Source organism: Oncorhynchus tshawytscha, linkage group LG07 (assembly GCF_018296145.1).
Source record: "Oncorhynchus tshawytscha isolate Ot180627B linkage group LG07, Otsh_v2.0, whole genome shotgun sequence".
NCBI lineage: Eukaryota > Metazoa > Chordata > Actinopteri > Salmoniformes > Salmonidae > Oncorhynchus > Oncorhynchus tshawytscha.
In genome coordinates, this window is record NC_056435.1 from 40067115 (window position 1) to 40093002 (window position 25888).

Below are 25888 nucleotides of genomic sequence, written 5' to 3' on the forward strand. Positions count from 1 at the left end.
CCTCAGTCGAGCAGACAATTTCAAGTACAGAATCAACCACAAAGACCAGGGAGGTTTTTCCAAAGCCTCGCAAAGAAGGGCATCTATTGGTAGACAATGAATATCCCTTTGAGCATGGTGAAGTTATTAATTACACTTTGGATGGTGTAGCAATACATGCAGGCACTACAAAGATACAGGTGTCCTTCCTAACTGTTGACGGAGAGGAAGGAAACCACTCAGGGTTTTCACCATGAGGAAAATGATGATTTTAAACCAGTCGCATAGTTAAATGGCTGTGATAGGAGAAAACTGAGGATGGATCAACAACATTGTAGTTACTCCACAATACTAACTTAATTGACAGAATGAAAAGAAGGAAGCCTGTACAGAATAAAAATATACAAAAACATGCATCCTGTTTGCAATGAAGCACTAAAGTAAAACTGATAGAAATATGGAAAAGAGGAAAAGAGTATGGAAAAGAGTACAAAGCATTATCTTTGGGTCAAATCCAACACAACACATCACTGAGTAACATGCTTCATATTTTTAAGCATGGTGGTGGCTTCATCATGTTATGGGTATGCTTGTCATCGGCACAGAGTAGCAAGATTTTTTTTAGGATAATAACAAAAGGAATAGAGCTAAGCACTGGCAAAGTCCTGGTTCAGTCTGCTTTCCAACAGACACTGGGACACAAAACCAACTTTCAGCAGGGCAATAACCTAAAACGCAAGGCCAATTATGTACTGGAGTTGCTTACAAAGACGACATTGAAATATAAACAACCAACTTGACAGAGTTTGAAGAATTTTAAGAAGAATAATGTTACAATCCAGGTTTGCAAAGCTTTTATATACTTACAGTATTTTATGCAGATAGTTGACAAAAAATGACAATTAAATACATTTTAATCCCACTTCGTAACACAACAAAATGTGGAAAAAGTCAAGGTGTGAATTCTTTCTGAAGGCACTGTGGCTTACTCCTGTTATTTGAAAGAAAGACCACAAAGAAAGACCATGGGGGCTGTTCAGTCCATTCAGTCTTGTGCTCAGTTAAGACTGATGAGAACAGACAGCAGTCATATCCGCAGCATCGTTGAGTGAGTGTGTGCTGTGTGTGTAAAATCTGACCGGATCTATGCAGCAGCGCTGACTTGTGTGGCCCCCTGCTGTCTCTGAAGATGCCAGGGGAGCAGAGAGGTCAGAGGTGAACCCGACATGTGGACCCAGCCTATAGGTCTGAGGGTGAGCTGCAGTTTACCATGGCTGACCTCACAGGTAATAAAGTCAGGAATGTTACATGCTGTTTGTGGACACAGGGTAACTCTCATCGCCACATTCATCAGGCCATTTAGAGGTGATGTAAGTAAACCGCAGTGACCCACATGTTTCTGTCAAGTCAAGGTCTGGACTAACTGACTGCTAGAATAAACCATTCCACGCTCTAGCCCTGACAGGTAGGACTTTGACTGACAGTTGATTGACAGGAAAATCCTATGATGCTTTTTCCTCCCGCTGCTAAATATGTCTCCCCTCTCTGTGTCTCGCTGCACTGCGGAATGTAAAACAAGGAAAATGGTGTTCTGGCCTCAGTACCTTTGGCACTGTAAAAATATATGCTTCAATACTAAATCCTATTGAAAAGCTTTAACTTGGAGAGAAGAAAAACATTAGAGAAGGAGAAGAATTCAGCACTTAAAGCTTTCCTACATCGAGGAAGATTTGTGCCCCATTTAATGATTTATTTCCCAATGTGGATGGCTGTCAAGCATGTCAATGCTTGTCATTCTGTTTGTTAATGACTAGATTGGCTCTGTATTTAATATTAGTACAGTAGGCTCCCGTATTAATATGTGAAGCAACAGTGCTGCTCCAGTCAGGAAATGTGGTGGTAGTGTTTCTCTTCTCTCCAATGTGAGAGCCAGAAGGGGCTGCAGGTGTGAGGCCTCTCAGTCCCTAGCCACTCGGCTGGGCTCATGAGAACCACATGAGAATGAGAAATTGCACGCTACAAACAAAGATTGATATAGCGCTGGGGTGTTGACTATCCCACACTTTATTACGACAATTTGATTAAGCATGAACCTTGACCATTAATCTAATCCACTGTTCAAATCAGAAATAACTGAATCTCACACCATGGCATATGGCCCGTATGGAATGGATGTCACAGACTATACATTTATTTTCGCTCCTTCTATAAAAATCATAATAGGCCTCATGTGCATGGCCTTAGTATATGGTCTTGTCCACATGTCTGTCTCTCTGTGAGAATAGAAGCCCTGGCTGGGTAGTCTTCTCCAGTGCCTTAACATGTATTCATAAATCATGGTGTCTCTGTTTTATATCTGCTAGCCGACCAGAGATAATCAGGGTTTGTGTAAGACTGATGCCTCGGGATATACAGCTGCAGCACTATGTCCCTCCCGATTGGTGTGTCCATCCACTTGTTGCAAGGACTAAGTGCGTCGGGGGATTGGGTCCTGACACAGCAGATACACAGCAGGAACTTCTCAACCCCAATGATATCTGTGGTTAGAGGGACTGCCGGTTATGTTCTGATGTTGAGACTACAAAGGTGGTTTGCCATGGTAAGAGCAGAAAAAGGGTAAGTTAGCAATAGGAGCATCACTTAGGTTTTGTCCAATCAGGACTGCCATCTCTAATGAGAGGGGTACTACCCCCCTGTTCCCCCTGCCCTCCTTCACTGCCCCCTAATCTCTCCTAATTGTGGACAAGTCTCGGCTGGGTATGGGCTCACAGCCTTGCTCATTAGACTCTTTACAGCTGCCCTGATGAAAGGTCGCTCCTGGTCATGCTGAGGGTAAAAACATCAAGTGCATGGGAATCTGAGTCGACAAGCGTTTACAACATACAATTAGAGAATAATCTGCATGTTCAATCTCCCTCTCCTCTCTCTGTCTACCTCAGTGTACCTCACGTAAACCACAGCTTATCTCCTTTAGTTTCCCTTAAATTCTTCTTATCTGTCTCTGTTCTTCCTTATCTTCTGTTTTTCCTCCTCTGCTCTCATAAAGCAATGCCTCCCTCACTGATTCCTCTAGCCCTATCTATTCACCTGCAGTATATCTTGCCTGTCTTCATGTAAAATCCATCTTGTCCCTGAGGGGGTTCATTTAACTCAGCTTCTGTTTTTTTTCTCAGCCCACAGCCCTGAGCCCATGTTTTGCTGATGTGTGCTGAGGTGTGAAGGAGTGAAGTAAATCGGATTTAAATGTAATTTAACGGGGTCACTCACCTTGCCAGTGTTTGTTGGGAGACATTGTGTCCCCACACTTAAGTTGCTGTAGATGTAAATCATTGTCATAATTACTATGGGAAATTCACAGAGGGGTAACTTTTTTTTCCTGACATGCCATTCAATGCCTTCAGTGCATATCTGATATGTTGTGATGACATCACTGCAGTAGATTGAACGAAATGTTCAGGCATCCCACCTGCTCCCCTCTACCTGCAGCTATAGGACATGGCAATCAGTCATGGAGCTGGGTCTTTCCCTCTGTAGAGCAATAGCTTCAGGGCTTTTTCCATCCTCTGTGGACTTGGACACATGCCACTGCACATTGTGAACATACTAACAGGGAGTCAAGTTGAAAACCATAACAATATTTTCAGGAATCCTTGTGGCCTCTCCGTGTTGTCCCAGAGCTCCTGGCAGAACCCTCCCCTAGTCAGAGGTCAAACAGTCAGGCCAAAACAAGTAGTGTACAGAAAAAATCCGAGACACTCCATTTAGTGTGATATGTTACATTTGGCATAGTTACATTAGACAGATGGTTAATTAGGGTGGTTGGTCGGGGTGTAACGTCTAGCAACCCAAAGGTTGTGTGTTTGAATCTCATCATGGACAACTTCAGCATTTTAGCTTTTCAACTACTTACAAATTTTTAGCTACATTGCAACTACTTAGCATGTTAGCTAACCCCGAATCCCTATCCCTAACCTTAACTCTTTAACCTAACTCCTTAGCGTAACCTTAACCCTAACCCTTAGCCACCTAGCTACACCTAGATAGAATTCATAACATATCTTACATTTTGCAAATTCTCAACATATCATATGTTTTGCAATTTCGTAACAAATTGTACATTTTGCAAATTCATAACATATCACACCAAATGGGTGATGGACATCCATAAATTAATACATACCATATAAAACGTAACATATCAGACTAAATGGAGTGTCTCGGATTTATGTACAGAATAATACGAAATGCTCTGAGACCAAAGTTGGTGGATCTCCTGGAGGTCTCCCCCTCTGGTTCCCAGTGGCTCAGCCCAGTGACAGGGAGCCTAGTGCTGCTTAGTCCAGCCTTGTCTCAGGGGAGGAAGGGGTGAGGGGAGCACCCTTATGTGACTGGGACGGAGGCACGGGGTTTTGGAGCTGCTGGGGGTAAGACAGAGCTATGGCTCTAACGCAAACTCACATGCACAGATAATATGGGGCATTAAAATGGATCATCAGAACATATGATTCAGATACCAGATTGTTCAGAAATCTAACTACAATATTTGCATGTCATGTCTTATATCATGTCATCCATAAACCCAAAGTACTGTAATTAGTTACTGGTTACAAATACACAAGTAGCTCAATGGCTCATGTACTAGGATAGAGAGGATAGAGACAACTGCTGGCTTCCAAGGCTGTTGATTGATATGCTCTGAAAGAAGAACTGTCTGTTTCTCATTTTCCCTCTTTGCAGCAGCAGTCAGAACTGCTGGGAGTCCTTCTCAGCCCCCTCGATGAGGCTCACTTATTTGTCTGTGGTGTCTTGTCAACACATGCCTTGGGAAGAAGAATTGTATAAAAACAAACAGCTGTTTTGCAAAGGCAGATATGTGGAGTATTTGGGTGTATTCTGTCTATCTGATCTTTCACATGAGAAAAGGGTTCAGCTTTATGCAATCCATCAGAGCTAATATGACTATATCCACAGTATTATTTAACCATCAGAAATGGATAATATTTGCATGGTTGTTACATTTTTGTCAAGGAAATCAATGTGAGCTATAGCAGAGATATAGTACTCTGCTTATATCTCCATTTTATTGATCGCACGATCACAAAAGCGTACAGTATGTCAACCAGCATTTAATCACATCCGTTTAATCACGTTGCCAAGAGCTTTGATGAATTCCTGGAAGACTAATTGGTCCTTGAGTGTAGTGTTAAATGTGTAGGCTATCACATAGAACTGTTTGCTGTGTGTGGGGAGCTCTACTGTAAATGCACAATTTTTAAACTTCTTTGGTGGGGGGAAAAGGCAATGGAACAGAGGCTTGGTGCACCACATCCCAATTGCTGTGCTACACAGCTGCTGAACCAACCACAATTAGAAGGTCCTTAGTGGGAACACATTGCCAGAAGTTCCATTCGGAAGTCATCACATACCATTAGAGAATCTTTCTGACTGCCCTGCATGATCATATGCTAGTCATGTCAGTAGAGGCCATGTGGTTAACTTTAGTAAATATATACTGAACAAAAATATAAATGCATCATGTAAAGTGTTGGTCCCATGTTTCATCACCTGAAATAAAAGATCACAGAAATGTTCTATATGCACAAAAAGCATATTTCTCTCAAATTTTGTGCACACATTTGTTTTAATCGCTGTTAGTAAGCATTTCTCTTTTGCCAAGATAATCCATCCATCTGACAGTTGTGGCATATCAAGAAGCTGATTAAACAGCATGATCATTACACAGGTGCACTTTGTGCTGGGAACAATAAAAGGCCACTCTAAAATGTGCAGTTTTGTCACACAACACAATGCCACAGATGTTTCAAGTTTTGAGGGAGCGTGCAATTGGCATGCTGACAGCCGGAATGTCCACCAGAGCTGTTGCCAGATAATTGAATGTTAATTTCTCTACCAGAAGCCACCTCCAACGTCGTTTTAGAGAATTTGATAGTACGTCCAACTTTACCACTTTACCTGTGGGATTGTCTGAGACAAGCCACCCCGACAGCTGATGAAACTGAGGAGTATTTCTGTCTGTATTCAAGCCCTTTTGTGGAGAAAACTCATTCTGATTGGCTTGGCCTGGCTCTCCAGTGGGTGGGCCTGGTTTCCAAGTGGGTGGGCCTATGCCCTCCCAGGCCCATTTATGGCTGCGCCCCTGCCAAGTCATGTGAAATCCATAGATTAGGGCCTAATGAATTTTTTTCAATTGACTGATTTCCATATATGAACTATAACTCAGTGAAATCGTAGAAATTATTTAATGTTGCGTTTATATTTTTGTTCAGTATATTTGCTTCACTTACTGCTTTGAATAAGGAGTGTGGTCCACTTTGAAGGTAAATTGTGTTGTGGCAGCAGTGTTGCAATTATATTAAATTATACCGCCTGTTGTGTTCTGGTCAAATTGGACCGATTTACACGTTTTTTAAAAGTTTTTAAGATAGTAATTACCATCTTGTCTCATCGCTACAATTCCCTTACAGGCTCGGAAGAGACGAAGGTCAAAAGCCATGCGTCCTCCGAAACAGAACCCAACCAAGCCACACTGCTTCTTAACACAGCACGCATCCAACCCGGAAGCCAGCCGAACCAATGTGTCAGAGGAAACACTGTGCACCTGGTCACCTTGGTTAGTGTGCACTGTGCCCGGCCCGCCACAGGAGTCGCTGGTGCGCGATGAGACAAGGATATTCCTACCGGCCAAACACTCCCTAACCTGGACGACGCTAGGCCAATTGTGCGTCGCCCCACAGACCTCCCGTTTGCGGCCGGTTGCGACAGAGCCTTGGCGCGAACCCTGAGTCCCTGGTGGCACAGCTAGTGCTGCGATGCAGTGCCCTAGACCATTGCGCCACCCGGGAGTTTTCTCTCTGAAAAATGTAGTTCATTTCATCTGATTGTCATAAGGTTCCATGACTTTGTCCACACAGGGCATCTGAACACACAAATACATTTTGATGATTTTCATTGCATTTTGGGTGTTTTATTTAACTTTGTACACCTGTGGTGTTATTAAAAATGAATGGGTGAGACTACAATTAGTGTATAAAATTTAGTTCAGGCACATGCCCATTCATCAGATGGACACACTTCCTCTCCCAGACCCCACATGCATGTGTGTTTGTGCACACACGCACACACACCTCACTCCATTTCTTGGTTTCCATGGCAACCCCCCACGGGAACCTTTCCCCAACAGAATCTTTCCCCCACGGGAACCACACCTGTTGGCATTCTCACAAACAATTGCATAACTGTTTCAATATTATAAGCTTTTTTGAGGCCTTGCTCACAATTCATTCTATGGCAGCGCAATGACCAAACGATATACTGTATGTGAGGCTCTTGATCATTTCTTTGATCATGACACTGGTGAGGAGGAGAGAGGCCAGGAAACTGACAGTGAAGATGCATTAGAGGAGGAAGTGTTAGAAGTTGAAGACAACACAGAATATGATCCAGACCAAGAGACAACCGATGTGGAACAATCCAGTGATGAGGAAGAGGGTCCCGCTGAGGTTGTTGTTACATTCCAGTGATGAGGAAGTGGGTCCTGCTGAGGTTGTTGTTACAATCCAGTGATGAGGAAGAGGGTCTGAGGTTGTTGTTACATTCCAGTGATGAGGAAGAGGGAGGTTGTTGTTACATTCCAGTGATGAGGAAGAGGGCCCTGCAGTTTTGAGGGGTTGTTGTTACATTCCAGTGATGAGGAAGAGGGCCCTGCTGAGGTTGTTGTTACATTCCAGTTTTGAGGAAGAGGGCCCTGCTGAGGTTGTTGTTACATTCCAGTGATGAGGAAGAGGGCCCTGCTGAGGTTGTTGTTACATTCCAGTCAAAGAAGGGGAATTTGTCCTGGTCTTCATCCCTACCTGAGAGGAGAGGTCAGCTGTCGGCTGGAAATGTTATCAGGATGAGCCCAGGGCCAACGAGATACGCCATATCCCGGGTTGATGACATAGAATCCTGCTTCGAACTGTTCCTGACAGTCAATCAAAAGTATAGTGATAAACATGACCAACTTGGAGGGGAGACGTGTTTTGAATTTGAGAACAATATGGATTCTATTCATATTAATATGTAAGTATGTTTTAGCTGTGATAAATTAAAATGATGCTTTGAGAGCAATTTTTCACTTTGCTATGCAACACATGAAGTATCACTTGTATGTACTCATTCTTTTATTTACTGATCGTTGCACTTTTGCAGGTTACGGGCATATACTCTTGTAAGAGGATGACGGCACATTGGCCCATGGTGTTCTTCAACATCCTAGATGTGTCGGCCTACAACGCCTTTGTGGTGTGGATGGAGGTGAATCCAGGCTGGAAGCAGAGGAAATTATTCAAGAGGAGACCATTCCTAGAAGAGTTGGGGAAAGCCATGGTGGCACCCCTCATTCAAAGGCGCCAACACCTTCTTCCAACACCATCCTCTGCTGGATTGGTGAGATATACAAGGGCCAGAAGAAAGACCTACGGAGGCCAGAGACAGAGAGACAAAAGGAAGAGGTGCAATCTGTGTGCACCAAGAGATGTCAAAACAAGCATTATGTGCCATAAATGCAGTGCATATATTTGTAAGGCACATGCAACAACCACCAGGGATTGTCAAACATGTGCATGAGAACACACAAAATGTAACCACCATTGATTGACAGATTGTGAAGATTTTAATGTTTTTTGTTATTGTTAGTAATACGGTTATTGTTACTTTTGTTCTTTTTTGTGTTCAGACATTAATTTTGTAATATGGTAAAGTTTTCATGTGTAGTTTGGGGCCTATGTCCTTTCTTTGCTAATAAAATCATACCGGTCAGTTTTGACCAGGAACACAACAGATGTTATTTTATGCCACTATTTAAACATTTGAAATGGTTTCAAAACAAATGTCCTTGTTAAACTTTGACACAAAGTAATCTGTGATAAAAACCACAATATGTTTCATCTGAGTGTTTGTTATAGTCAAAATAATCCATACAAAAACAAATCCTATGAGCTCAGGTCAATGAGGCCTACAGGCCATAAATAGCAAATAGAACTTCAAAACTTGTAATGTTCACAAGAACTTAAGTTGATAAAAGATCTGACTATTAGGTGATAATATATATTATAACCAGCTATAATGGGGAGGTCATTTTGGCCCGGGAACACAGAATTATTTAACATGAAACGAACACAGCAGGAGGGTTGAGTGAACTGTAATTCTGTCCTCTGAAAGTGCTGAAAACATACATGTACTGTATATAATCAATGATATAAACATTAAGCGATAGGTTCAACTGTGTTTGGTTCTCTGAGAGGTATGGGACCTATGACAGGATTCTATGTGTTTAGGGTCAAGATAAATATATTCAGCTAGATAGTCAATAGCTGTACTGTATGTAGAGGAATGAGGAGTTAACAAAAACTCGAAGCTATAGTATACTTGTCAGGCTTATCTAGTTCATTAATCATTTTTTCATCCTGAATGAGTTATGGATTAGGTCACCCACACAAACAGTAGTGTCTCTGGACTGTGTTCCTTATCAAACAGAATAATAAAGATGACTATGAAGATTAGGACCAGGATATGTCCCCACCAAATGACTATGCTGACTATAGATGTTCTGTTTCAAAACCACCGCAGGAAGCCATCTCACACAGACCTGTGGCTGCAGCAGGGGACAGTGTTTTAGGAGAGGTAAAACAACTTGTACTATGTATAGCTCCTGAGTGGCACAGCAATCTAAAGGCGTCACTACAGACCCTGGTTCGATTCCAGGCTGTATCACAACCGGCAGTGATTGCGAGTCCCATAGGGTGGCGCACAATTGGCCCAGCGTCGTCCGGGTTAGGGTTTGGCCGGGGTAGGCCGTCATTGTAAATATGAATGTGTTCTCATCTGACTTGCCTAGTTAAATAAGTAGCTTATTCTATCAACCTCTTAAATGGAATTGATATCCAACCATCTATAATTTGATTGGTTTCTCCACGTTTCTGCCTGTCTATCATTGACTCCATCCAACTCTCTTTAACCTTCTCTCAGCAAAACATGCTGGTCAGAAATGCAGAGCAGACTCTTTTCAAAAAAAGAATTATGTATCTTGCCATACTTTACTTTAATGCCTGATATTTATTTCAGACATTTATGAGTCATCTCTTGTCTACACCGGCTAGTAACAGAGTGACAGGTTGGTTTAGCTGGTGGATGTGACGATCAGTATCAAAACACTGTCATCCATCCTTGGTCAAAGTGTCAGTTCTGGCCTCACCTGTATATGCGTGTCCATGGAAACGGAAGGTGAAAGGGTCTTCCTGCACCCTTAAGGTCTTCTGTTTTGGCTGAGCTCTCACTCTCTCTAAATATTTTGATAGCAGTGAGACAGCAGTCTGGCAGGGCGATGTTACAAGGAAACAGAATGAAATGGATTATCATAACTCGTCCAACAAAGACACTATCGAAACATGGAATAGTACTGATGTGCTGTACTGGGACACTAAAGGACTAGGATAATGTATGTTTTGAATTGGTTCAGGGTGAAATTCTATTGTAGGCAACTTCAATCTATTGAGATCTGTTGCGTTTGTAAAGGTTATGATCAGGTCAAGATTGTTTGTTGAGTGTGGAGCTCAACATTTTTTTCTGAATTTCTCTCATGCGACCTTTTGACACTCTCAGGAAACGTGTCCTCTACAATAAACAGTTCAAGAGTCACTTACACTTATACTAGAGGTCAAAGGTCACAAACCATTTGGAGTAGTTGTCAGTTCCTGTAGAATTCGTGGAATGGCATACAAGTCCACGGAGGGTTAAGGTACGGTCATACCTAACACTGTCTAACAACATGTTCTCATAAACCGCCATGTTCAAATACTTGGCCTAGTCAAGAGATCACCCTCCTTTCTCCTCAGTCATCATCAGTTTTAATATCCTGCCTCTCAGACCTTTCCTTTTTGAGGCCTATGAGCTGGTGTCCCAGGCTTCATCTTAGATTATCCCCTGGTGAATGCAGCTCTGAGTAGCTCTGCTGGACGAGGAGTCAAACAGATGAAAGCAGAAGGTTTTTAGATCTGGAACCTAAGAGGAAACAGGCCAGGGCTATCGATGGCTTCCCCTTGATGAATGCTCAAATGTTCCGGCCTGTGACCCTGGAGATAGGATCAGGGCCTGGTGGTTGTCTTTGGCCCTGGTCCCAGCTGCAGTATGGTGCTGTGTTAGTGTTAGACCCCTATGGTCCGACTCAGACATGAACCCAGGCCCCATGGGAACATTGGCTGTAGTCCTTATCACAGGAAGTCGCAAAATACAGCCCACGAATGAATCCCAGCTCTCACATGCGGGTTAATCACAAAACACTTTTGAATGTAGCGATTAGTTAAAGAGTGTTTGTTTTCTGTTCTTTTTCCCCCAGATTTGTTTCGGAACAGAATATCCACTCCTGGGAAATACACTATTTAGATTTGTCATATTTGTGTTGTTTTTGTTTAGTTTTTCACTTAAGTATTAATAGACAAGGCAGCATAGATTACGTTGAGCCCTGACTTGTGGCTGTACAGTATAATGTATAGATATCCTGCTGAGTTGAACACAGTGAAGGGGCAGACAGACGTTCAGTGATATGATATATTACTGGGGGCTGCTGTGTGTGTCCGAGTGATTGCCAGCAGCCACAGCCTGGCAGTAAAAATAAATGAGTCGTGAGTATATGGAGGACAGATTCACTGGGGGTCCAGCTGGTGGCCTGTTAAAATGTATTATGGTGTGGACCATAGGACGGACAATTCACTGAGGCCTTCCCACTGTGTAGGGACAGCCCTGATGAGATCCAGCTGAACACACAGCTAGAGCAGAGAACACAGACCGTTTTTTGTGTGTGTGTGTGTGTGTGTGTGTGTGTGTGTGTGTGTGTGTGTGTGTGTGTGTGTGTGTGTGTGTGTGTGTGTGTGTGTGTGTGTGTGTGTGTGTGTGTGTGTGTGTGTGTGTGTGTGTGTGTATACATGCTGGCGCGTACGTGTGTGGACGTACACATGTTTATATGCTCCTGTGCATCAGAACCAGAGGTTTATTCATACCCTTCTGAAAAATGGGCTGTTCTTCTGAGCTTTCAGAACCCTCTGTCTAGACAGGCTGATTGTTTTGGGACAGGGGGTTAACTTAACTATGGCGTATTGGTGTCCAAATTCCATGTCACGCTATACCATTAGTCCTAGGAGACTGTGTTGCCTCATATTTCATTCCGGGTCCCCAGTACACAGACATCAATCATGTGTAATTATAGCTGTGTATTCTTCCATGCCTGCCTGAGTCAGATTGGCTCTGAGTTCCAGCCTCTAAACATGACCTGGAGCATGGGCCAGGCCTCTGGGCCAGGCCTCTGGGCCAGGCCTCTGGGCCAGGCCTCTGGGCCAGGCCTCTGGGCCAGGCCTCTGGGCCAGGCCTCTGGGCCAGGCCTCTGGGCCAGGCCTCTGGGCCAGGCCTCTGGGCCAGGCCTCTGGGCCAGGCCTCTGGGCCAGGCCTCTGGGCCAGGCCTCTGGGCCAGGCCTCTGGGCCAGGCCTCTGGGCCAGGCCTCTGGGCCAGGCCTCTGGGCCAGGCCTCTGGGCCCTCAGACAGCCCGCCTTGTCTAGGGATCATAATCTATAGGAAATGCACCTGCCCTCTAGGGCTCATGATCTCTGGGCTTTGGGCCAGGGAAGAGGCCACTGTCTAATGAACAAAGCATGTGGGGATGGCATTGATCATGTTCAAAAGGGTCTTCTCTTCCACAGGAAGTGTGCTTAAGTCAGCCTTCATCCATTGTTTTTACAACTTGGTTGCAGTAGAAGTAGCTGTTGTTCAGTAATGTATTATTTTAAGAACAAATTCTTATTTTCAATGACAGCCTAGGAACAGTGGGTTAACAGCCTGTTCAGAAGCAGAAAGACAGATTTTTACCTTGTCAGCTCAGGGATTCGATCTTGCAACCTTTCGGCTACTAGTCCAATGCTCTAACCACTAGGCTACCTGCCACCCCGCTGCCCCAGTAGTAATAATAAGTGTATGAATAGTGGTTCTAGGAGCGGATTCAGGGTACAGTTATGTTGGATCAGTGTGCATGATATGCACAATGAACTGTTCCAATGGCCACCTGAGAGAAAATACTTTCCTTTACATTGGAAAGCAGCCCTTTCCTTTACATTGGAAAGCAGCCCTTTCCTTTACATTGGAAAGCAGCCCTTTCCTTTACATTGGAAAGCAGCCCTTTCCTTTACATTGGAAAGCAGCCCTTTCCTTTACATTGGAAAGCAGCCCTTTCCTTTACATTGGAAAGCAGCCCTTTCCTTTACATTGGAAAGCAGCCCTTTCCTTTATATTGGAAAGCAGCCCTTTCCTTTACATTGGAAAGCAGCCCTTTCCTTTACATTGGAAAGCAGCCCTTTCCTTTACATTGGAAAGCAGCCATTTCCTTTACATTGGAAAGCAGCCCTTTCCTTTACATTGGAAAGCAGCCCTTTCCTTTACATTGGAAAGCAGCCCTTTCCTTTACATTGGAAAGCAGCCCTTTCCTTTACATTGGAAAGCAGCCCTTTCCTTTACATTGGAAAGCAGCCCTTTCCTTTACATTGGAAAGCAGCCCTTTCCTTTACATTGGAAAGCAGCCCTTTCCTTTACATTGGCAGCTTGTCCTACAGTACTATAATACAGTGAGTCTATGTGTGGCTGGTGGCTCTGACTCTATGGAGCTCCACACAGTGCCAGTGACTAGATTACATTTTTACCAGATATTTTACCGGAGAAACAGGAATACTCCAACATCATAGTAACTAATCTGGATAAATGATCATATATCCCTGTCTGTCCCCATTACAGATGTCAGGGGTAGAGAAAAAGTAGCTAAAGCATCCTTCATACAAGACTGAATCTTCAGCTTAACTCCACGTGTAGGACAGTAGCTTATTGCTATCGTGTTTTTCTTATGTTGGGTCAAAGCACTGAGATAATGTAAATGTAATGTGGGTCCATTGCGGATGGAGGTTACCTGTACCAGGACTGGAGACAAGAGCATCCCACTGCTGACCCCTGGAGTCAGGTGTGGGTGTAGCCTGTGCACCAATCACAAGGCGACCCACTCATGATTTCAGAGGTCACTGGGTTCATCGTCGTGGGACCTGTTTTGACAGTGAGGGAGTCTTTCTCATTGTTCTTGGTGATGAATAGTAAATACATGTCTGGTGTAAGGTTACACATCTTGGCTTCTCCCTACTTAAATATTGTTATACTTTGACAATCAGGTTATACACTACACTGAGTGTACAAAACATTAAGAACACCTGATTTGTCCATGACATAGGCTGACCAGGTGAATCCAGGTGAAACTTATGATCTGTTATTGATGTCACTTATTAAATACACTCCAAACAGTGTAGATGAAGGGGAGGAGACAGGTTAAAGAAGGATTTTTACACCTTGAGACAATTGAGACGGATTGTGTATGTGTGCCATTCAGAAGGTGAATTGACAAGACAAATGGACAAGACAAACTATTTGAGTGCCTTTGAACGGGGTATGGTAGTGTTTTTTTTACGCTCAACAGTTTCCTGTGTGTATCAAGAATGCTCCACCACCAAAAGGACATCCAGCCAACTTGACACAACTGTGGAAAACATTGGAGTCAACAGGGGCCAGCATCCCTGTGGAACGCTTTCGACACCTTGTAGAGTCCATGTCCCGACGAATTGAAGCTGTTCTGAGAGCAGAAATGGGGTGCAACTCAATATAAGGAAGGTGTTCCTAATGTTTATTACACTTAGTGTGTCTCTCACATGCGCTAGTGAGTATCTATACTGGACCAAAAATATAAACGCAACATGCAACAATTTCTAAGATTTTACTGAGTTACAGTTCATATAAGGTCATCAGTGAATTGAAATACATTCATTAGGCCCTAATCTATGGATTTGACATGACTGGGCAGGGGTGCAGCCATGGGTGGGCCTTGGAAAGCATAGGCCCACCCACTAGGGAGCCAGGCCCAGCCAATCAGAATGAGTTTTTCCCCACAAAAGGGGTTTATTACAAACATAAATACTCCTCAGCACCACTCTATCCCCCACCCCCCTCCCTGGGCTGGCGTGGTTGTGGTTGTGAGGCCGATTTGACGTACTGCCAAATTCTCTAAAACGATGTTGGAGGTAGTTTGTGGTAGAGAAACTAACATTCAATTCTTTGGCAACAGCTCCAGTGGACATTCCTGCAGTCATCATGCCAATTGCATGCTCCCTCAAAACTTGAAACATCTGTTGCATTTTGTCGCCAGTACAAGGTGTAATGATCATGCTGTTTTACCAGCCTCTTGATATACCACATTTGTCAGGTGGATGGATTATCTTGGCGAAGGAGAAATGCTCACTAACAGGAATGTAAACAAATTTGTCTACAAAATTTGAACTTAATAAGGTTTTTGTGCATTTGGAAAATTTCTGTGTTTTTAAAAATGTCAACTCATGAAACATGGGAGCAACATTTTACAGGACATTGACCCATAGTAGTTCAGCATTCCTGGTTTCCAGTGAGCAGAAATCCACATGACTGTGACCCTGACCCAGCATGAACCCTGGGAGCCACACACCTGTGGCCTCGGGGGGAGGGGGATACAGGCCCCCAGTCCCACTCTTCCTGACCCCGTACAAACTGACATGAAAACAACAAGGGCTCCTCCGGGGCCCCGGAGTCATGTCCTTAACCTGCAGGTCACATTCTGTTTGCAGCCAAGAGACAGGAATGTGTTATTCCCCTGAGCTACCACTAGGGTCTGCCCTGCCTGCATTCCTGCTCAATGATGATCAATGGGATCCCTCCCTGGCCTTTCATCCTGTTCTGTGCAGACCTGTAATTTGCTGTATAATATTATAAAATAATTCCCCCAAATGTGTTGCTACTGTATACAACACTTCCTCAGAAAAACACATCTCCAGCACCAGGGCAACACAAATGGCTCCCTAATACGTGGGTTCGATTCCCGGGAGCATCCCAAATGTAAAATGTATGCACGCATGTCTGTAAGTGGCTTTCGATAAAAGCGTCTGCTAAATGGCATACATTATTTTATTATATTATTGAGATGAGAGAAACACCTTGAGTGGACAGTTGTCCTTACCTTATAGATGTGTGCTTTGTATTATTTTTTACATGTTTTATTTCACCTTTATTTAACCAGGTAGGCCAGTTGAGAACAAGTTCTCATTTACAACTGCGACCTGGTCACGATAAAGCAAAGCAGTGCGACACAAACAACAACACAGAGTTACACATGGAATAAACAAACATACAGTCAATAACACAATAGGCAAAATGTATATACAGTGAGTGCAAATGAGGTAAGATTAAGGAGGTAAGGCAATAAATAGGCCATAGTGGTGAAGTAATTACAATTTAGCAATTAAACACTGGAGTGATAGATGTGCAGAAGATGAATATGCAAGTAGAGGGGATGTGGTAGTTGGATTGGCTATTTACAGATGGGTTATGCACAGGTGCAATGATCTATGAGCTGCTCTGACAGATGCTTAAAGTTCGTAAGGGGGATATAAGTCTCCAGCTCATATCTCATTCATTTATGAGTCTCCAGCTCATATCTCATTAATTTAACTACAAATGAGGTATTTGTTTTAATGTTTGGTGAATGGGGAAAATAAACCCGTGTTTCGGCCATTACACATTCCAGATGTCATAAACTAGGAGAGAAATACGAGGTCTGTAATTGGCTGGTTTGTGCTGGCCGTGGCTGAATGCACAAAAAATACACTGAAACAAAACCTATTCCCCCTCACAAGACTGAAAAGATTTGTTATGGGTCCTCAGATCCTCAAAAAGTTCTACAGCTGCACCATCGAGAGCATCCTGAGACTGGTTGCATCACTGCCTGGTATGGTAACTGCTCAGCCTCTGACGGCAAGACACTACAGAGGGTAGTACGTACAGCCCAGTACATCACTGGGGCCAAGCTTCCTGCTATGCAGGACCTCTATACCTCTATAGGCAGTGTCAGAGGAAGGCCCTAAAAATGGTCAAAGACTCCAGCCACCCTAGTCATAGGCTGTTCTCTCTGCGCCCGCATGGCAAGCGGTACCAGAGCGCCAAGTCTAGGTCCAAAAGGCTTCTTCTATCCCCAAGCCATAAGACTCCTGAACAGCTAGTCAAATGGCTATTTGCATTGCCCCCCCCTCTCTTTTTTGACTCTGTACCGGTACCCCCTGCATATAGCCTCGCTATTGTTATTTTACTGCTGCTCTTGAATAATTTTTTACTTTTATTTCTTATTTTTTTACTTATCTATTTTTACTTAACATGTATTTTTTTCTTAAAACTGCATTGTTGGTTAAGGGCTGTTGTATTCAGCGCATGTGACAAATACCATTTGATTTGATTTGATTTGAAACAGGAAAACAACTAGCCTCCATTTCCCCTGTCAGTCCCAGGATTGCTCCGTAACTCTCCTGTGTTTATGGACATAGAGGGGGCTATGAAATGATTAGGAGTGCAACACAAATACCCTCCTCCTCCTCCCTTTCTCTCTCTCTCCACTAACTCATCCATTCCCTCACAGCACTGTAGCATTCCTTCACAGTTATATTATTTTACGGTTATCAAGACCCTGCTTGTACTGTATTTGAATGACCTTTGGGTGTTCTCTTTTCCAACTAAAGATACATCGTGTTTCTGTCAGCACCTGATCAGGATCTGAGTCAGTGTGTGAAGACTGTGAAGTAGAGAGAGAATGTATGGTCAGTTGAATGACAGCGCTGACAGGCTGTGTATGGGATATAGATGAGAAAGAAAGATTGTGGCTTTTCAGAGCCATGATGTGATTGGCAAACTCTCTGGTTCTCTGGTTTCTATTGGCTGAATTTCTGAGTTTCTCTCGTCTGACTCACACAAGACCTGTGTGTGCTGTGTTAATGTGCTGATGCAGACGCTGGCAGGGGTTCTGTTCATGGTTACCAAGATATCTGATCTGGTGTCTTGGAAGCTTGTGGTTATGTTCAATCTATGATGCATATTTGAGACTGTTAGTTGCATGAATACTCACAATAAGGTTTGTATGTCAAAACTGCTCACATTAGGGTATGATCATAAATATTTTCCATTATAAGGTTTTAATACAAATCTGATGCCCCAAATTGGATTACAGAGAGAGTCATTATTCTTACATTGGAAAGTGAAGATGTTGTTGTACAACACAGCTGAACCTCATGCTGTTGGACATTTAGAGAGAGAAAAGGCATAAAGGATGGAAACTGTATATTATGGCCTGATAATTGCTGTCATGACTTTCCGTAAGCATTGAAGCAGCTGTTCCAAACCTCACAAATCAGACCCAAACTCATCCCTGTAAGACACTGGATTTCAACTCTATCTGACATGAAATCAAAGAGAAAGCTTGTTTCTACTTAATGTGGTTTAGAGGGAAGTTATTCAGCTTACTGAATAAAAAATGTGGTCTCCCATCCAAATACTAACCAGGCCCAACCCTGCTTAGGTACCACGATCAGGTGTGTTCAGGGTGGTATGGCCACAAATGTATTTTATTTACCCCCATTTTCTCCCCGCATTACAACCTTGGCTCATCCTTGCAACTCCCTTAAATGGGCTCTGGAGAGACGAAGGTCAAGTCATACGAAACATGACCCGCCTGGCCGCTCTACTTCTTATCACACTGCTCGCTTAACCCGGAAGTCTGCCACACCAATGAAAAGTATGTTGCTGGGTGACTGACCGGTTTCTGTTTGTGTGTCCCTGTCAGATGTAAATGAGTGTGAGGAGACTAACGGCGGTTGTGAGGCTCTGTGCTGCAACACCATCGGCAGCTTCTACTGCAAGTGTCCTTCTGGTGAGCAGGTGAAGGACGACGGCAGGACCTGCCAAGGTGAGTCCATTCACTTGTGGGTACTATTTAATGAAGCTGCCAGTTGAGGACTTGTGAGGCGTCTGTTTCTCAAACTAGACACTCTCATGTACTTGTCCTCTTGCTCAGTTGTGCACTGGGGCCTCCCGCTCCTCCTTCTATTCTGGTTAGAGCCAGTTTGCGCTGTTCTGTGAAGTGAGTAGTACACAGCGTTGTACGAGATATTCAGTGTCTCGCCAGTTTCATGGAATAGTTTCTTGGCAGTTTCATGGAATAACCTTTATTTCTCAAAACAAGAATAGACTGACGAGTTTCAGAAGAAAGTTCTTTGTTTCTGGCCATTTTGAGCCTGTAATCGAACCCACAAATGCTGATGCTCCAGATACTCAACTAGTCTAAAGACGGACAGTTTTATTGCTTCTTTAATCAGGACAACAGTTTTCAGCTAACATAATTGCAAAATGGTTTTCTAATGATCAATTAGCCTTTTAAAATGATAAACTTGGATTAGCTAACACAACGTGCCATTGGAACACAGGAGTGATGGTTGCTGATAATGGGCCTCTGTACGCCTATGTAAATTCCATAAAAAAATCTGCCGTTTCCAGCTACAATAGTCATTTACAACATTAACCATGTCTACACTGTATTTCTGATCAATTTGATGTTATTTTAAATGGACAACAAATGTGCTTTTCTTTCAAAAACAAGGACATTTCTAAGTGACCCCAAACTTTTGAATGGTAGTGTATGTGAATAGCTAACCCCATAGGGATGGTGAGTGCATTCCTACTGTATGGCTGCCCATCTCTATAGACAGTGCTGAACTGTCTGAGATGTGGCATGTCTACAGGCCTGTCCCTGTCCCTGTCTCAGTGAAAGAAGAAAGTAAACCGACTTGGAAGACAACACACTCATCGCTGCATTGGCAAAGGCTTTTTAGAATGAATATTTAGTATTCAAAGCCATTCAGCTATTGGATGTTATTGGATTTCCCTGTAATGATGAAAATCTTATTTAAACTTAATTGTCTTGAAGAAAAACAAAAAGCTGAAATGAAAATAGAAATGTAGAACATACGAGTTGTTGCCCTTTTAAAGCTCCTGATCTTATTATTGGCTGGTGCTTTGTTTTGAATGAGCAGTGCTGATGTGAATGGTTCAGATCAGAGAGGGGTATGCCAACACTAACCAGTCGCATGCTGAGCTGGGTATAGCTGTGTCAACACACTCCCGGTCATGACCACTGCATATCGGAGGGCAGAGGGGCACTGCAGGGTTGGGAGGGTGTGGGGATTGTAAGCCCACTCTTGGCACAGCCTGGACACTGAGTGTGTGTGTGTGTGTGTGCGGTGCGTGAATGACTAGAAACATTTTATAGGCAGATTGAGGCACACCTCTCTCTCTCCAAAACCAACACATAATAAATGTCTCGTTTAGTGAGTGCACGGCATTTAAAGTAACGGTCTCTCACAGGGAGGGGTGTTGATAGAATGTGTTATTCAGACAGGATTTATTGCATTTGGTCTTTATTTTACTGATAGGGCTCAAAGGACCTATCCTCTTTCATGCTTATCTTATTGCTGCCTGCTCCCACTGTCTACCTGGCATTGCCCACTTATGTTTGAAATCTCTGCCAGCCCTTTCCAGATATTACAAAGATGTTCACACTTATATGTGTGGGTGCTTATATTTGTCCTTCTTCACACATGCAAGTATGTTTTGTACACATGTGTGAATTGGAAATGGGTTTTCTTGCATATCCCAACTCCCCCTTAGAGTTGTGTCATGGCCAGGGTCAGCCATTATCAACAGAGACCCTGGAGCAATTAGAGTTAAGTGCCTTGCTCAAGGGCACATCAACAATCTTTTTTTCCTTTGTCTGCTTGGGGATTTGAACTAGGGACCTGTCAGTTACTGGCCCATTGCTCTAACCGTGAGGCTATCTGCCTCCCCGTGTGTGTTTGCGTGTGTGAGATAAAGAGAGTCTGTGTGTCAATGTGTGATCGTGACTGTGTGTGTGTGTGTGTGTTCTTCCCACTTTATCAGTTTCCGGTTTTCTGTCTGGGCTTGACGATTCTCCTGAGATGCTTGTATGTAATGCGGCTACTGCAGTACAGTTAGTATATTTTTTTAAAGCAGTGCATGAAATAACTCTCATATATAGTGTCAGAGCATCTTCAGAGTTTTTCACAGTTCTTTATATAAAGACCTGTCTTGGTCCAGCCTCCACTGCTTAGATGTATATGTTGGCAAGGGATAAGAGTCTCTGCCCTGAGCTCCTGGGTAGATGGGGTCACTGCAAGATGAATTCGTCTCTCTGATGTTAGGTTTCTAAATATCAAATTGTACCCTTGTACTTTGGCGATTATTGCTTACATACATTTCAATATCAAAAGAAAAGTTTTCACATTCCTTATAGTACCTGCATGCCATGTCCTATAAATCTATCACATTCTTTCACATACATGAGGCTTTGAAGTGGAAGGAAAAGTATCGGCAACTGTACTCATAAATCACTCTCATTTTTTATATGGGCTTTTTAACACTCAGGATAATGTCTTTTCTGTCAAAATACAATTACATGTGTGATCATGGGCCTGGACATGTGAGCTACCTTGAGGGGAGGAGGGGGAGAAGAAGGGGGAGAGGAGGTGGAGAAGGAGTAGGGGGAAGAGGAGGGCCTTTAATGTGCTGGACATTGGAGACAGACATGATGGAGGAGTCAGGGAAGAAGGGATACACTAAAAAGAGAGAGGGATATAGGGGGAGGGAGGACAAATCAAGAGAGGCAGAGGGAGCAAGAAGTTGTTCTGCCTCACAATATGTGACTGGAAAGAAAAATCTTAACAGAGTTTGTTATTATTTTATAAGTTCATGTCTCGTTTTACAGTATCTCAAGCTCAGTATTTTAGTTGTAATTTTGTATATTGCATGTGGGCTTATCTTAGTATTTTTGGGGCATAAAGACCTTTTTGGAATCTATGAGGTTAAGTATATATTAGTAGTTCTTAGTTATGGCGTTGTCAGGATGGTTGATGCTCCTCGTGGTGTGTTTTGGGGCACATATTGAACCAGTCTTGGGCTCTAACAATTTGTACCACCGCTATCATAGAAGGATTTGCTATATGCCTAACTGCTTCCATGCATACAATGGGTACAACATTGGGTATCATGTACCAGGTGAGTGCTACAGTACATTCCACATTTATGTGGTTATGTCTACGCTTGCATGGACAATACTACCTGTAAATGATATCTCAGTGGGTTTATGTCATGTGGTGGTACAGACTGTTACACTGTTGTTGGCTTGGAGTCATTGTAACTGAATGAAAAATATACCTTATGATTAAGAGCTGATCTGGGTAAAGCTTTCCTCTAAAGAACCTTTTGATCCAGACCATTAGACATAGGCCTGAACATTACTTTCAGTTGGATCACAGGTGTATTATTGCACATCATGTCTAATGTCATGTCTTGCACGGCAAAGCAGACAGATTCTCAGTGTTATCAGTCCACTCCTACTGTGGCGACGTCGGGGCTGGTGCCCTTGTGTGTAGCCTGGCACTGCCCACATGACTTCAGTAGAAGATCGGAACACGGGAGGCTTCCACTTATCAGTGGAATGTTTGGTAATAATTACACACATATGACAGATCTTGTCAGTAAAAGTAATGACTGCAGCTCTGGAAGATGGACAGTCATATCCAGGTTTAGGTGGCTAGGTCCAATGATCTACATGTACATGCACACAGTATCTGGCGCCATAAATGAGATGCACCATGAATCTATTTAGGTGGGATTTGCGAAGCACGCTACTCCTTCTGCACGCTACTCCTCTTACACCAGTGTTTACCCAAACTCGGCCCGTGGGACCACAAGGGGTGCACGTTTTGTTTTTTGCCCTAGCACTACACAGCTTATTCAAATAATGAACTAATCATCCAGTTTCAATTATTTGAATCAGCTGTGTAGTGTTAGGGCAAAAAACAAAATGTGCACCCCTTGGGGTCTCAAGGACTGAGTTTGGGTAAACACTGTCTTACATCGTTTAAGTTAGAAATGCCATTCAAAATTTAAAATGTCTGGAATAGTGCTTGCATTTGATGTTATGTAAACTATAATGTTTTTGTCTTTCTTTTTGTCTTCTTCATTCACTTTAGCGTGTCTTTTTTCAACATTCTAAAGCTCCCCGTTGTGACGTCATCACTTCCAACTTCCATTCGCTGTAAATGCAACATCAGCTACTTTGACCACTTTGCCAAACACTTACACCAAATGTTAGTGTATGGCATCTTCCTCTACTTCTCTGCTATTCAATTCTGAAATAATAACATGATTATCTGGTACCGATCAAACGTTACAGCTGTTTAAATGACCGCATCAACAACGTTTTCTGTAACTTTTTATAAACCGCTGACATTTTGACCACTTTTCCAACAAGTTAGACAAAAACGTAGGGGGTATGACATCTTGGTCTACTTCTCTGTTATTCAAATCTGGAATCGGAACCGAAATATCTTCTACATATCTAATGACACAGCTCTTTTAGTAAATGCATCAACAACTTTTTGTCTTAATTTTTTCAAACAACTGCCGTTTTGACCGTTTTCCCAGCACTTTAGACAAGGAATTAGAGGGTATGATGATGTCTTGGTCTACTTCTCTGCTACCAATCAAGAGGTACAGCTGTTTTAGTAACTACATCAACTAATTTTGCTAACTTCCCACTGTTGAATGAACTGTCATGGAACTTATTAGAACTAAGAACTTACAATAATTGGGGAGCGCATTTGAATCATTAAACAAACAGTAACAATTGTGACATTTGACACTAATCAGGTACTTTGATCACTTTTCTCAACAACATGTCATAGACAAAAACGTAAAGGAAATGGCACCTTGGTCTAATCTGATATTAAAATCTGAAATCAGAATAGCAATAACTACGAACAATCACACACACAATCACCACACACACACACACACACACACACACACACACACACACACACACACACACACACACACAGAAACAACATGTAAAACATTTAAAACTTCTTCCACTACCACAAAACTACTTGTAAAGAGTTAAAGCAAGTCCCACCAATTTTTCTTAATGGATAATTACCATCTAGTTTATTGCTTTTGATTAATATCACAGAACTGAGAATCAGCTAGAAATCCATGTCGATTTCATGCTTGATTGCAGAAATGATGGAAATATCCCAAACTGGGTTTTTTTTTCCATGAAGAGGGAAGACAACAGTGTGATCAAGGCTGTGGTGGGTACTGGCCTATTGGCTGCTGTAAGCCAGTGGCAGCTGAGGCTTTGGCTCCATTCTCTGTGGGGTCATGTTTTAGACATGGAAACGAGCCTGGAAGGCTTTTATAGTGCGCTATAGTCCACCGGGAAAGAGCTCCACATCTTTGGAGTGATTTCATTAAAAACCAAAACCAAACAAAAGCAGGCTGCTTGGACGGAAAAGAGAGCACTCCTACAGTATGCCTGCCAGCTTTCCTGAATGGAACCGAGCTGAAGTTTGGCAGCAGTTTGGAGCTGAATTGGTGTAATGTGTAGGGCATGTACTCTTTCCCAAAACACCATCGTAAAAGATGTGGGAACTCCATGTCCTGAGGTGCCTCCAATGGGAGTGGATGGGTTCACCTATAGACAGAGCTAGAGATGAGGAATACTGCTGGTGTAGGATGTACTGTACAGTAAGGACTGATATAGTTGCATGCCTCTCTAACCCACTGCACAGTGCACACTATGGCTCGGCTAAAATGTGGTTCTGAATATACAGTATTTACATGTGTTCTGTTACAAGCAGCCAGGCCAAGAAGAAATCGACATAATATCTCCCCCTCCATTGTGTGGGTACTGTATCCCCAGGGGAGGGCTGCTGTTCCCTCCCGGAATCCCAGGCCCACTGTGATCATTGCTGTTCTGGAGGTGGTCACAGGTTGTTTGTGTGTCCTTCTGGCTGCTTTCATGTAAGACAGACAGACAGTTCTAGGTTAGCGTGTAATGATGGCGATGGAGCACAGCTGTACCAGTCCAGATCCCTCATAGCGTGCCACCAGCCAGGGCTTTGGCAGGGGAGGGGAGGGGGTTCTCTGGGCTCTCTCCTTCTGGTACTGTCTCTCTGGATCTCATCTCCTCCTCCATGGCTCCAAGTGCATGAAAAGAGAACGCTTGATCATGTTAGGCACAGTTAAGTTACCATTGTAAAAGAGGATGTGCCAGCATGACAGTGTATTGACATTAGCCACAATGGGTACATTATTGTTCTGATTCAGGAGTGTGTTGTTGTTATGGGGGATTTTATGTGTGATGAATCTTCATTATTGCTGAATATTACACCTCAAATTGCCTTCAGTGCATAACACATGATTTCACAATTGCGTAATGTTCACAATGCAAGGCACAACACAATGACATAATAAGAAGCGAACAATGGGAGGGGGTAACGTTACAGAAACCGTCTTCCTTTCTTCCCTTTAGTTTATTCACAGAGGTACAGCTGAATTCTTGAAATAGTTTCTTTTTGAAAATAAATGCTTTGTGAGTGGACTTACTGAACTCCTCTGAGCAGCTCATAACTCACTCTGCCGCGGTTATTTAAGCTGGCACCAACCATCAGTCATTTTATGGTGTGTTATTTATTTTACAGACAGGCAGCGTGGCCAAAAACTGTTCACACTCACCTTTTAACGTTTCAATATGCTGACAACCCAAAATACATCATAGTGATTCACATCCCTAATATAATTACTGTACTAAACTTGTGCATGTGTGCATGCTTGCGTGTTAGGGAGAGAGAGAGAGAGAGAGAGAGAGAGAGAGAGGGGGGTAAAGAGAGAGAGAGAGAAACACAGAGAGAGAGAGAGAGAAAGAGAGAGAGAGAGAAACACAGAGAGAGAGAGAGAGGGAGAGAGAGAGGGGGGGGGAGAGAGAGAAAGAGAGAGAGAGAGGTAGAGAGAGAGAGGGGTAAAGAGAGAGAGAGAGAGGGGTAAAGAGAGAGAGGTAGAGAGAGAGGGAGA

General features: G+C 43.1%; 1 protein-coding gene across 3 annotated transcripts in view; it reads left to right on the top strand.

The window, feature by feature from the left end:
* megf6b (multiple EGF-like-domains 6b) overlaps positions 1–25888 on the top strand; it is an 83074-nt gene that overhangs the window by 40455 nt on the left and 16731 nt on the right. For 2 of the 3 annotated variants that reach the window (XR_006083730.1, XM_024427157.2), the window contains exon 5: positions 18741–18863. Coding sequence is in view for 2 of the 3 variants with exons in the window: in XM_024427157.2 (XP_024282925.1) it covers positions 18741–18863 (123 nt within the window). In the remaining variant the exon portion in view is untranslated. Of the gene's footprint in view, positions 1–18740; positions 18864–21643; positions 22025–25888 lie in introns of those variants that run through there. The other variant, XM_024427158.2, reaches the window with a different exon arrangement.